Source organism: Crocodylus siamensis, chromosome 5, assembly GCF_052110815.1.
Source record: "Crocodylus siamensis isolate JL-2025a chromosome 5, ASM5211081v1, whole genome shotgun sequence".
NCBI classification, from domain to species: Eukaryota; Metazoa; Chordata; order Crocodylia; family Crocodylidae; genus Crocodylus; species Crocodylus siamensis.
The window spans coordinates 28,567,572-28,579,692 of record NC_143399.1 but is presented as its reverse complement, the minus strand read 5'-3'; the positions used below and the strand labels follow the sequence as shown (position 1 = coordinate 28,579,692).

Sequence of the window (12,121 nt, the reverse complement as noted above, 5' to 3'; positions counted from 1 at the left end):
GGCCATTGGCCACTTAGAGTGTAGACACAGTAAAAATCTCTGAAGCAGGATAGTACTTGTATTTAGTCTAATTAGTCTATTCCACAGTAAATGTTTCATGTAGACATGCCCAGTATGGAGTGCACACACCATCAGCTAGCCTGGTGGTCCTCAAGCTTTTTAGGTTCAAGGCACCCCATGTTAGGTTTAAGGCACTTCTCCAAAAATGCCAACTGTTAGTTTTCACTCATTTTTTGATTATGGGAAAATAATACAGCAATCTTTCTACTGCAAAGAGCAAAGAAAGATTACAACCGGTCAGAATTTTTTAATCCTATGGTTTTTTTATTTGAAATCAATGGTTTTATCTTATGAATCGTGTTTGTACAACTAATAGGGCTAACAGTTTGTGGCACCCCACATCACCCTTGAAAGGATGTCAAGGCATCCCAGGGTGCCATGGATCCAGGTTGAGAATCACGGAGCTAGCTCAACCTGTATACCTACAATAGGCTCTATGACCAGGGTGGTGAGGGAGTCTCTTTACCCTGAGTAAAGCTGTTGCCCTGGGATATAATTAGCTAGGGGAATAGATATATGATTAGGATCCAGATGTAATTTACACCAGTGGAGATTTACTCCTCACTTTGAGTGACTTATACTGATTTAAAGCTGTATATCATGCATCTGCCCTACTTTTACCACTTATTTATTTCATAATGTGTCATGTATCCATACCCTTTGTTCTGAAGTTGACAGAGAAGTGGAACACTATTACTTGGCAGTAAGCATTTAATAACATTTCTGAGCTAGTTTCTAAATACAGTTAAATAAATAAGTATGGTAAAACTTAGAAGAGACTCTTTTAAGAAAAAAGATGAAAAACAAGAAACTTTTACTTGACTGGATGTCAGTTTCAGTTATAATAAAACATAATAGACTGTCAAAATGATCAACGCCATCCACATTTCCACCCTGTAGGGATAAATTATTTCCCTTTGGTTCATAGCTGGAATTTAAGAGGATGTTATTGGAAAAAATCCTGTTCTATGACTACATTATAATTTCCATTAAAATACGATATATTTATTTTCAGTTTACATTATCAGGGAATGGAAATATGTAGCATGAAAATATCAGTGGTCAAAACTTAAATTTAGAAAAGTCATAGAAGGCTTTAATTGTAACTGTTTGCCTAGATATGATATCAAAGACCTTTTTTAAATTTGTGGACACTTCCTAATTATACTCAGACAAGATTATTTTTAGATACTGTTGCTGAACGAAGAAGAAATGTAGCAAAATAAAATTAATCTATCTGCAAAGGGAAATAAACTTCTTAGTGACAGAATAATGATTTCCATGACTATGCTGTTCCTTTATGCTTTTCTGACGTCATAATTTATGGTATCAAACTGTACTATGAAGTACCGTATACATCTGTATAAAAATATATGGTTTGAGCTAGTATTATTTATTACTTTTAATATTTTTTTCCTACCCGGGTTGCTTAGCAGTCCCAAAAACACTCCCCAACTTAATCACTCATCTTCCTACTCCTTGCTAATTCCAAAATATCAATTGTAAAGGCAGCAAGGACCTTGTATCTGTGATCTGAAATTGCCCCAGAGAAGCTGGTGCTCCCTGCTCTCTGTTTTTGCCTTCCTTTGCCTGCTGTCCATGTTACAAGAACTCTAAGGACTGAAGATAACTTCCCACTCTACATCCAGAAGGAAATTGCCTAGATATCTGTCTGTTTATTTTTTTCAATTGTTTGTTAAAGGGGGAGCGGGGCAGCCCAGGACCAGTGGGCCCTCCTGGAGAGAAAGGTGTCATGGTAAGCAATAAGTGAGGTACAGTTAGATTTATCTTACTTAGGGTAGGAAAACATACTTTTCAGCCACTTTATTAGTGATGGTTGGGTGGGGACGGAGAGCAGCACTCTTACATCTGAATCACTCTGATTTTAACCCTGAATGAAACCAGGCTAAAGTTGGAGTGGTTTTGCTGGACTTGTATTGCATAGAATCACACAGATGTAACAGTTACATCTTAACAGTTCATATCAGTATCCTTTAATGTGATACAACTGGTATATCTGTCTATTTGCAGTATTTACAATGGAACTTTCCTTCCCTCAAAGTAATTAATTTTGGCCATTGTAACACTGGAAAGTAGTTTTTGTGATGTATTCAGGGGCAGATCCAAGGGGAGTGCAAGGGCACGGATGCACCTCCTTTTCAGTCAACCACACTGGGGAAGCAGCAGCCAGGGACTTTATTAAGCTCCTGAAGCAAGTAAGAATTCCCCCTTCCCTTCCTCTCCATGATCTGCAGCAAGTCCTCTCCCCTCCCATACCTTGCCATACTCGCCACCACCACCACCACTATCTCAGGCTGTGGCAGTGGGGTGGGAGGGAACTCCAAAGCCACTTCTGCCCTCTCCAGCTCTCTGGTGTGGAGCTGGGTTCAGCCAGGGACAGCAGCAGCACTAGGCAGGTTTAGCCTTCTTATCCAGTCCCCCTGGGTGTTCTTTCCCAGCTTGGGAGCATGCTCAGGGGAAAAGAACCTAGCTGCTGCCACTGCTGTCTCTTACCAAGCCTGGGTTCACATGCAGCCTAGCAGGAGCAGCTTAGGAGCCCTTGCCCTACCACCCTGGGTCAGCAGGCTTCAGCAGCATTGAAGGTGGGGAGGGCAAAGGAGGGGAGGGAACATGCTGTTGAGCATGGAGGGGAAGGGAAGGGGGAAGGAAGACTTTTAAGAGCCGTATATCCACTTATTCATTATAAGTGTTATAAGCCTTACTTGAGCCTTACCCTGTTACAAGCTTGGGTTCAAGCAGATTCTCAGGAGATGGAAGCAAAGGTATATTCATTTTCCCATTTTCCAAAGGATCTTCCCATCTCCAACCTGGCTTTGAAAAGGCACTAGTTAACATATGAACATGTGCCTGCTTCCAAGGGCTGTAATGGTCCAGTAATACATAGAAAATATTTATAGGCTTTTCATTTGTTCTTTGTAAGAAGAACAGAGAGAATTGGAGGTAACATGCATTACATTACTACATGACATCTCCCTCTCCCCTGGGTTTAATGATCTTTAACAAACAACACTAAACTGTTCTTCACAGAAACAACTGATAGTAACTGTTGTAGGAGGTCATAGTCCACCGAGAAGAGGCAGCCTTTCAATCCTTGGGATGAATTTGAAACTCAAGACCAGAGAGCTTGAAACTAGCTCTTTCATTCAGAAAGAAGATGGTGCAGAGCACTGGAGTAGCATATTAGTGGGCTAATAGATTTTGTATCAGCTGTTCTAAACTAGTTATGCTGTCTCTGAGAGGTACCACACTGAATCATCTCTAGCACAGCCTGGAAATGTACACACTCCTAGAGCTGTGCCTGATCACACCTTGGCAAGTACATTTTCTCTATTACAGTTTTAGTGGAGATGGTTTTAACAAACATCACCTCCAAAGCCACCATTTTGGACTCAACAGACTGGGCTTCTGGGTAGCATTTTTCTTAGCTAGTATACAAACTGGTGGACTATTAATGTTAGTGATGAGGAAAATTTTTTTTAAATGTTAGAGAACCCAGCGTATCACTTCATACATTTAATTATATATTGGTGTACATCTTCTTTCTATATACAAAATGTTTGGGGAAAGAACTGCCAAATACTGGGGTTTTTTAATGCTCTCAGAAAATTAAATGGTGGCACATTCCAGACAATTTAGATAGGAGTTACTCAGTCCCTTTTCAATACTTTTATTTTAGGGTTATCCAGGACCTCCTGGTGGCCCTGGGCCTGTAGGGCCACAAGGACTGCCTGTAAGTATAGAAGAATGGTTTACTTTCACATTAAAATGTTAATTTTATGGGTGATCAATTCATTATGTTTTTGTTATTAATCATTAACTTGACTAACTATCCTTATTTGCATGTGTCCAAGTGTTTATGAGGGATGGAAAATGAAGAAGCACCCAAAAACACCAGAAGGGTTTGCTCTGTTTGCTGGCCCCAAGTCTTATTTCTTACGTAGACCAGCTCACTAAAAAAAGATGCATTATGCACAATGATTACACTGAATCTCCTTTGTTAATACAATTTCTAAGTAGAATACAGTGCTTTTGTATTATGCTAGCTAAGTTATGAACTAACTGATGGCACTGTTAGGAAGAATATATCAAAATGAGAACATCACATTACTATTTCTTCCCCAGAACCATGGCACAATGTACCATTAAGCCTATCTTATTGGACAAGATATATTGAGATGATATGATTGAATGTGGACCTTGAATAAGAAATATTTTTAGGGCTGTCAGTTAATCATGATTAATGCCTGCAATTAGCACATTAATTTGATTGTGCATTAATTTTTTAATGTGCATTAATTGCTGCTGATGACGCATTAATCACTGCTCTCCCCTCACTGCTGCATGCTTGCCTGTGTGCTGTGGGGGAAGCAGCCTCTCCCCCCTTGCTGCTGCCTGGACACACACCCCACACACACACCACACACACGGCAGAGTCCTGGGAGCAGACTCAGCAGCTGGATTCAGGTAAGTGTATGGTGGGGGTGGGCAGGGGTTGGAGGGCCAGGTCTTGGGAATGAATTAGGGTTTGTATATGTGTGTACATCCAAAGGTATTTATAATAAATTGGGATTCTATTATTGTTTAACTGTGTGGTTAAAATTGTGATTAGTTACAACTATTTTTTACATTAATTACATTTTTTTTTTAAGCATTCAACAGCCCTAAATATTTTGTTTTGTATTGTCTTTATTGAATTACTATAACAGTAGACATGTATTCTATAACAGCCCTCTTACTGTTTCTGGAGGTCCTTTCATAGACGATGTTCAGTAACAAACTGATTTAATACTTAGGGTCCTTCAGGCGCAAGAGGACCTCCTGGGCTACAGGGACCTAAAGGAAGAAGAGTAAGTAATGTATTGTTGTTGTATCTAAAGTAGTGGTCAGTATATGAATCTGATTTCTGAAGTCCCTGCATTGTTTCTTATGAATTGTCTTCGGTTAGAAGGTATCAGTTACCCATATTGACTCAGGTCATTTTAATTGAAAATCTGACACATGATACATGTACCTCTGTATAAGATACAAGTTGAGTTCCAGTTCTGCTTATACTGAAGTAAGTTGGTGTTTTGCTATTCACTAATTGAAAACCCAATCCAGGCAATGAGAGCCTTCTCATTAATTTGAATGAGTTTTGCGTAAGGTCCAAGACACAAAATCAGTTCCAAATAAAGCAGTTAAACTGTAACATTACATGGCATGTTAACTCTTTTCTTTAAAAACTAGTTAATGTTTTTTCTTGGCCTTGGCCATGCATCCCCATTCAGTTAGCAGTTAGCACCCATCAGGAAACAAATGGTACCCTGAAGAACTGGGTTCTTTTTGAGATGTAAAGTCTAGTATAAATTTGCCTAGAGTGTATTTCATAGCTGGAGGTTTAATTTATGTTCCAATGCTGGCTGTAAAGTATCTAGCTTTTGGTAACAGTTGCAGTGAAAACAAGCTGGCACAGACTTCAGCTTGAACTTCAACCTGGGATAACAACCTGTGTACCCAGACCACCTAGTAGTATACACACTAAGGACTGTGCTGCTATATCTTCACTCCTGTCATTATGCAAGCTAGCTAGAGTTGAAGTAGTATTGGTAATATGCTTTTCAATGTAGTATAGGCATGCTTCTATATGTTTAAAACATTTCTAAAATTAGTTTTGCATAAGTCTTGAATCTTTTTCTGTTGAGCAGATTTTTGTAACAGAAACTAAAAAGAGGTTGTAGTTCATACAGTTAATGTCTATGCTCCATTATGTAATTTTTTCTTTAAACTGTCATTGTCAATATTTTTTTTTCCATAGATATGTTTATATAATTTATTTTACTCATGCCATAAAAATGTTTTTCACTTGTGTTGGAGGAAAATAAATGTTTAAGAAATTTAATACCTAAATGCATGCATATATATATTTGGAGATATATATATATATATATATATATATATCTCCAAATAAGAGAATTTTCCACTGGAGAAGATTAGGGTCAGTCAATTTGATGTAAATTATAAATGTTTTCTCAGTATATTGGCTATAACCTTTTTATCCTGCTAAGTGGCCAAAGAATGTACCATTCTTCAAAAGAGAAACTTGATATCTTGCCAAGAATAATCTTCCTATGTCTGAATAAATCTGTTAATTGATTCTGGATTCTGCATTCATGGTACAAACATATTTGGACCATTTGTGAAATGAAGCTTGTAAAATGTATAATCTCTTCTAAAAAGTAGCATTGTAGTACTGAACTAAACTGTATCATGAAGAACCTTTCAGTTGAAGATGCCATCCCACTGGCTTTTTCTTACTTTAGGTACAATATAACTCATTCCAGGCTTTTACATTTAAATACGTGAAGCAGAGTTGGAATACATACCCATGTCCATTTAAAACGCTTTACGCTAGCCTAAAATACCTTTGCAGTAATCAGATGTTCTTTTATAGTGTTTCCTAAGGTTACCCTATGTCCAGGTTTTCCTGGACATGTCCACTTTTTGGGTCCTCCCATCTCCATCCGGGTGCTTTTTAAAAATATCAGCAAACATCCAGGATTTTGCTCTGCCTCTGCTCAGCATCGAGTTTTTCCCAACACTTCCCAGCTTATCCTGTCAAGGAGCTGCTTGGGGCTGGGGAGAGCAGGGAAATGCAATTGGAGACAGGGGCATCATGTGTGTCTGCACATGTGCACCAGCTGCTGCAAGCAAGTAAGTCTATGGGAAGTGGAGGTTGGAGAGCCAGGGCTTGGGACTCTGAGAGGGGGAGTGGGGTGTGTGTGTGTGGATGGATGGGTGTGCAAGGGGGGCAGGTGCCTGCTGGCACTGGGGCTGCAGCAGGGGGGGAAGAGGAAATAGGTGCCTGCCTCTCTGGTAGGGGAAGGGAGCAGGGGGATTCCTTGGAGTGGTAGCAGGGAGCTGTGTGGGCAGCAGGGCTGGGGGGCAGGAGTGAGGGGCACTGGCAAGGCTGTGGGGGGCAAGGGGGTTGTTGGGGGGGGTAAGGGGCTGGGGGACTGTGGCTTGGGAATGAGGGGCACCAGGGGGTTGGGGGACTATGGGTTCGGAGTGTGAGGTACAGGTAGGGCCAGGGGGCTGAAGGTTGGGTGTGAGAGGCACCAGCATGGTCTGGGTGCGGTATACTGTAGGTCAGGAATGAGGGGCGGCAGCAGGGCCGTGGGGTGTGGCTTGTGAGTAAGGGGCAGGGCATGAGCATATCACTGCCCCACCCCACCCCCGGTCATATTACCCCCTCCCCCACAACAGGTATCCCCCTTTTTTAAACTGGAGAAATGGTAACCCTAGTGTTTCCACACCTAAAAAACAAAGAGATTCTAATAAGATTTCTAAATCTAATATATTTTAAGTCTGATCCTGTGGGCCTAGCTCAAGCAAAACTCATATTAAAATCAGTGGGGGATTTGTCAGAGTTTGGGTCCGATGATTAAAGAAACTTAAACTCTTCAACTGTTCAGAGACAAAAATAGCATACACTAGTCCTGCCAGAGAGACTGTTGTGGTTCTCTAAAAGAGTTTGCTCTTCCCTGTCATTAATTATAATGGATTTGTTTTTATAAAGTGACACTGTTAAAGATACCTTACAAAGGAAATGCACTGAAGTGTTATTTGGAAATGTCTTTACTGATTAAATATCAACATTCTACCTCTAATGAATGTTGTATAAAATCCTCCTAAAAACACAAGAACACATAGAATTAGAAAAGTTTAGAACTAGTTTCATTTTACATGTGAAAAAACATACATAATTCAGTTCTGAAAATTGCCTTGTAAACTATAGGATGTAGGAAGCTTGCATAAATATTTAGAATTAAGTGATAATGATGCATGTTAATTTTCTCTGTTGAGTAACTTTAAGGTATCTTTGTAATCTTTCTCTGTCTCGTGTTAATTTCAACTTCAGTACCCCACTATTAGGACACATATGCAAGCTATCAGTACCCATCAAATAGAATAAATCAGTGCCTATTCATCATACTTAATTGAAATGCAGATGTATTTGTTTATGAAATTCGTTTGAGAAACTTCAAAGAGAAATGTTAATTAGACACAGAGGGCCTGAATCCACTCTCATGCCCACTGGTGTAAAGTAAAGGCAACTCTACAGAAGTCAGTAGATTTACAGTGATGTGAGTAAGGGAACAAGCCCCAGAGCACAAGATAACAAAAAATAACTTTTACAGTGTTGAACAGAAGTGTCTACAGATATACTCACTGGATCTGGAAAGGGTAATTGGGGCTTACAGGACACTTTGTTACCAGAACCAGGCTTTGGTCCCAAGAAGAAGAATCTCAGTTTTCATTTTAAAAAGTTTCAAGTCCTTTGCTTCACAGAGAGCATAGTAAAGATGAGCCAATCGAGCCAGCACAATGCAAACCACTTGGGAGGGCTGAAAAGAACTAGCAGCTGGGCTCTTCTGCAATCAGTGTCCTAATGCAGAAAAGCAAAACGTGCTTAATTCTCAATTACTTTAATATAACCTGTTTAAAGTGAAATGCATGCCTAAGTGCTATGCTGAGTTGGACCACAGGAGCTAGTTGCATCCTTGTGAGGTGGACATGTAGATGAGCATGCGCTCACACATACATACTTTTATGTACAATTACTCAGTTAAGTTTGGCTCTTCTATCTCTAAAAAATTAATCTTTCCTCAGGATCCTTTGACTGTCCCTATACACAACAGTATAACCATAGTGGACACTTTGATTCTGGAGAAAATTGTTGAGAAGGCTTGTTTCAAAATAATAAGACTCGCTATAGTTTTGCATATGTTCACAGCTACAAGATCAGGCAGAATCTGAGATTAATGTATGAAAAATGTATGAGGACCACTTGAAACTGGAGGATTTAACACCACTGAATTCAAAATGAAAGCTGTATTGGAACACTAAGCTGCATGTGGCAGAAAAGGGCAGAAAGTGTAGTTGCATGTAAATGTTAAATAAGAGCATATGCTAATTCCTTCCCTTGTTTGCAAAGAAAAGAACATATCAAATCTTTGTTGCTGGATTTTTTATGCAAAGTTTAACAGCACTGACCATCTATTACTGCACTGCCACACAACAAAATGGCTTTCTATCATAAAACATTGACCGCTCAACAGCCATTTGATGTCAAAGATTCCTCAGAAGTCTAATTTTGCTATGATTGTCCAGCTGGGCAATTTTCCCTGCACTGGAAGATTCTGACTGGCTGAAGAAAAAATCAGTTATTTCTATTGGAATATATTACTGTTAGAGGATCTTTGTCTGAGACATGCCATTAGATATTCTTTTAACCATGTGACAAGCACCGTGCTGGTTTCATAATGTTTCGTCTGCTCATATTTAAGACTTCCTGCACCTCAGCTAAAGTGATTATAGAAGGGTAGGACCCCCCTGCTAGATTGGGCAAGCTGATGATGGGAGCAATAGCAACATGAAAACTGTCAGTATCAGTCTGAGTCAGGTCTCTGCAATCCACGCTTTACTCTTTAATATTAAACTTTGTGACGGAAAGTGGCAAGGAGGGCATTCCCCATTTCCTCAAAATTGCTGCTGCATGAAATCAGGTGACAAGCACTGCTTTCCCCTCTCCCTCCATTACTGCCTTGCAAGTCTGGCAGCCCCCGTTCCTCCATCTCTTTTGCTTTGTAGCTCAGATCTAGCAACCTTTCCCTTGTGACATTCCAAAAGAACACCCATATATTTCCCTCTGTACTTTTACTATCTGCCAGCATGTCAGTGGGAATGCAATTCCCATATATAGAACAATAGGTAGTGTCACAGCCTTAAGCGCTGCCACTTTTCCAGCAAAGGACAGTGTCCTTCCAGACCATAACCAAAATATTTGCCATAGCCTTGCCATCACTTTTTCCCATACCATCACCTTTTCCTTCAGCGTCCATTGGGATCCTGAACACTCTGATTTCTCTCTCTTATTTGAAGGCCCAACTTCTCCAAGTCCCTCCAGTTCTCCACTCTCATTATGGTGCTTTTCCATCTATTTAGTTTAGCCCCTGTTGCCTCTTCATACTCTGATGTATGCTTTAGTACCTCTTCCATCAAAAGTCTATCTCCAACTACTACATTTCAGAAGTGCAGCTCCCAGCTGTAACTCAGATCGTTTTCTGCAAAATATATGTTACAGTGTTACCCCAAACCAAACAGAAGTTCACTGTTGATTTCAGGGAGGAGGGGAATCTAGCTGAGAGCCTGCACCCAGGTTCCCATAGCAATGGCCAGGGCTCTCAGCCAGGGCTTGCTGTTTTCAGAATGGGAAGGGCAAACAGCGCAGGGAGCTCCCCAGCCAGTGCTGAAGAGTGGGGTGGGTGAATTGGAGTGCCCCCCACCTTTGACGGGGCTCAGATACACCTGTCCCACCCTCTGCGGGGGCTGGAAAAAACTCCAGACTGAACTCCCTCCACTCCCTTTCCCACCTCTCGTTCTGAAAACAGTTCAAGGCTGGGAGCTGCGCAGATGCAAGTTACAGAAGTAGCTATACTTTGAAACATCTTTATCTGATACTTTATGCAATGAGAGGTCAGATTTTCACCTGATAGGGCATTTTTGAGCTGTCTGCAGCTGTGTGCTTGTGTTTGGTCATAACTATAAGCTGCTTTCTGTGGCCAGATTGGGCAAATATTGGCAATTTTGTCTGAGCCCTTATAGTCCATATTAAGGAGTGTAGTTGGTCTCCAGTTTTTCAGAAGTTCCTTCTCCCCTTTCTTGAAGAGTAAGATTACAATGCCTCTTGTAAAATGCTTCACTCTGTTCTGTTTCCTCTGTTTTCTCAAAAACTTCCACTACATCTGTCCCTCCCTGCCTGTGCCCAAAACTCCTCGTAAAATTCTATAGGCAGTCCAACTGCTCCTGGTGATTTCCCTCTTTTAATGGTTTTTAAACATTCCCCCACCTCCTTTAAACTTACCGTTTCTTCCATCTCCTTTGCTTCTCCATCCTCTATTTTCTCTTCAGTCTCTTCCAAAAAATCCTCCATCTTCTTCCTGTCTGCTTTCTCTTTCTGGTAAAGCTCTACATAAAATCTTCTCATCACCTCCCACACCTCCTCTGGCTTTTCCACCTGTGCACCCCCTTCTTCCCACATTGCTTTAAGCTCTCCTTTTGCCGCCTTCACTCTGGCCAAAAAGTATCAGGACCGCTCTGTTTTCTCCCACCCAGGGGCTTGTCCTAAGAACATTTTCTCTCTCACCTTCCTTTTAAACCAAGTTTCTAACTCTTGCCTTGTTTCTTGTAGCTCTTCTCATCCCTGTCTTCCTTCTGCTGCTTCCTTTAGCAGCTCTAGCATCTTTGCAACTCTCCTAGCTGTTTCATTCTTTTCCCTGTGCCTCTTCTGCCTTGCTTCCTGAAGTATTTTCCTGTTCTCTTCTTCACCATCATCCACCATTCTCTGGTACTCCCAAAATATTTCTACAGCATTCACCACCCCACATTCTGTCTTGTGCATGCTTGACAGATCTCTTGATCTACATCTACAGCTGCATATTTAACTTCCACGGTCCCTTCCCTCTCATAGCGCTCTTACCAAAACTCATTTCTACTTTCAGCATCCAGTGATCACTAAAAGCAACATGTATGGTTTCTTTCTTCCTTATGCCTATTTCTTCTGATGCAAACACAAAGTCAGTTCTTGATTGTTTCTTTCCACTGAGGTCTGTTCTAGTGAAAACTTTCTACCCTGTCTACACATCTCTTAGCAATTCCTCTTTTATTATATTTATTTACAGTCTGGATGAGCTGTCTAAAGTTCCATTTCCTCCTTCCCTTCTTCTGTCCCCCCTTCTACAACTGAAGTCTCCCGCTATTGTGCACAGTCTCCCTCTGACCATGTAAAACACTTTCTAAGCAGCACATTCCTTCCCTCCCTCTCCTGAGGTGCATATACATTAAAAATGTCTAATTCTCTTCCCCCAACTGATAATATCATTCATTACAATCTGCCACTGATGACTTCTTCTACCTTCTTTGTTTTCAACTCTGAGTTCTTGAATAATATTACTGCTCCTGCTGCTTTGTTCTCATTTGTCCCTGACCACCAAGTTGATTC

General features: G+C 40.7%; 1 protein-coding gene across 2 annotated transcripts in view; it reads left to right on the top strand.

Moving 5' to 3' along the window:
• Positions 1 to 12,121, top strand: part of COL24A1 (collagen type XXIV alpha 1 chain) — a 270,456-nt gene that overhangs the window by 175,838 nt on the left and 82,497 nt on the right. For both annotated transcript variants that reach the window (XM_090049548.1, XM_090049547.1), the window contains exons 26-28: positions 1,763 to 1,816; positions 3,758 to 3,811; positions 4,875 to 4,928. In XM_090049548.1, coding sequence (XP_089905674.1) covers positions 1,763 to 1,816; positions 3,758 to 3,811; positions 4,875 to 4,928 — 162 coding nt within the window. The remainder of the gene's footprint in view (positions 1 to 1,762; positions 1,817 to 3,757; positions 3,812 to 4,874; positions 4,929 to 12,121) is intronic.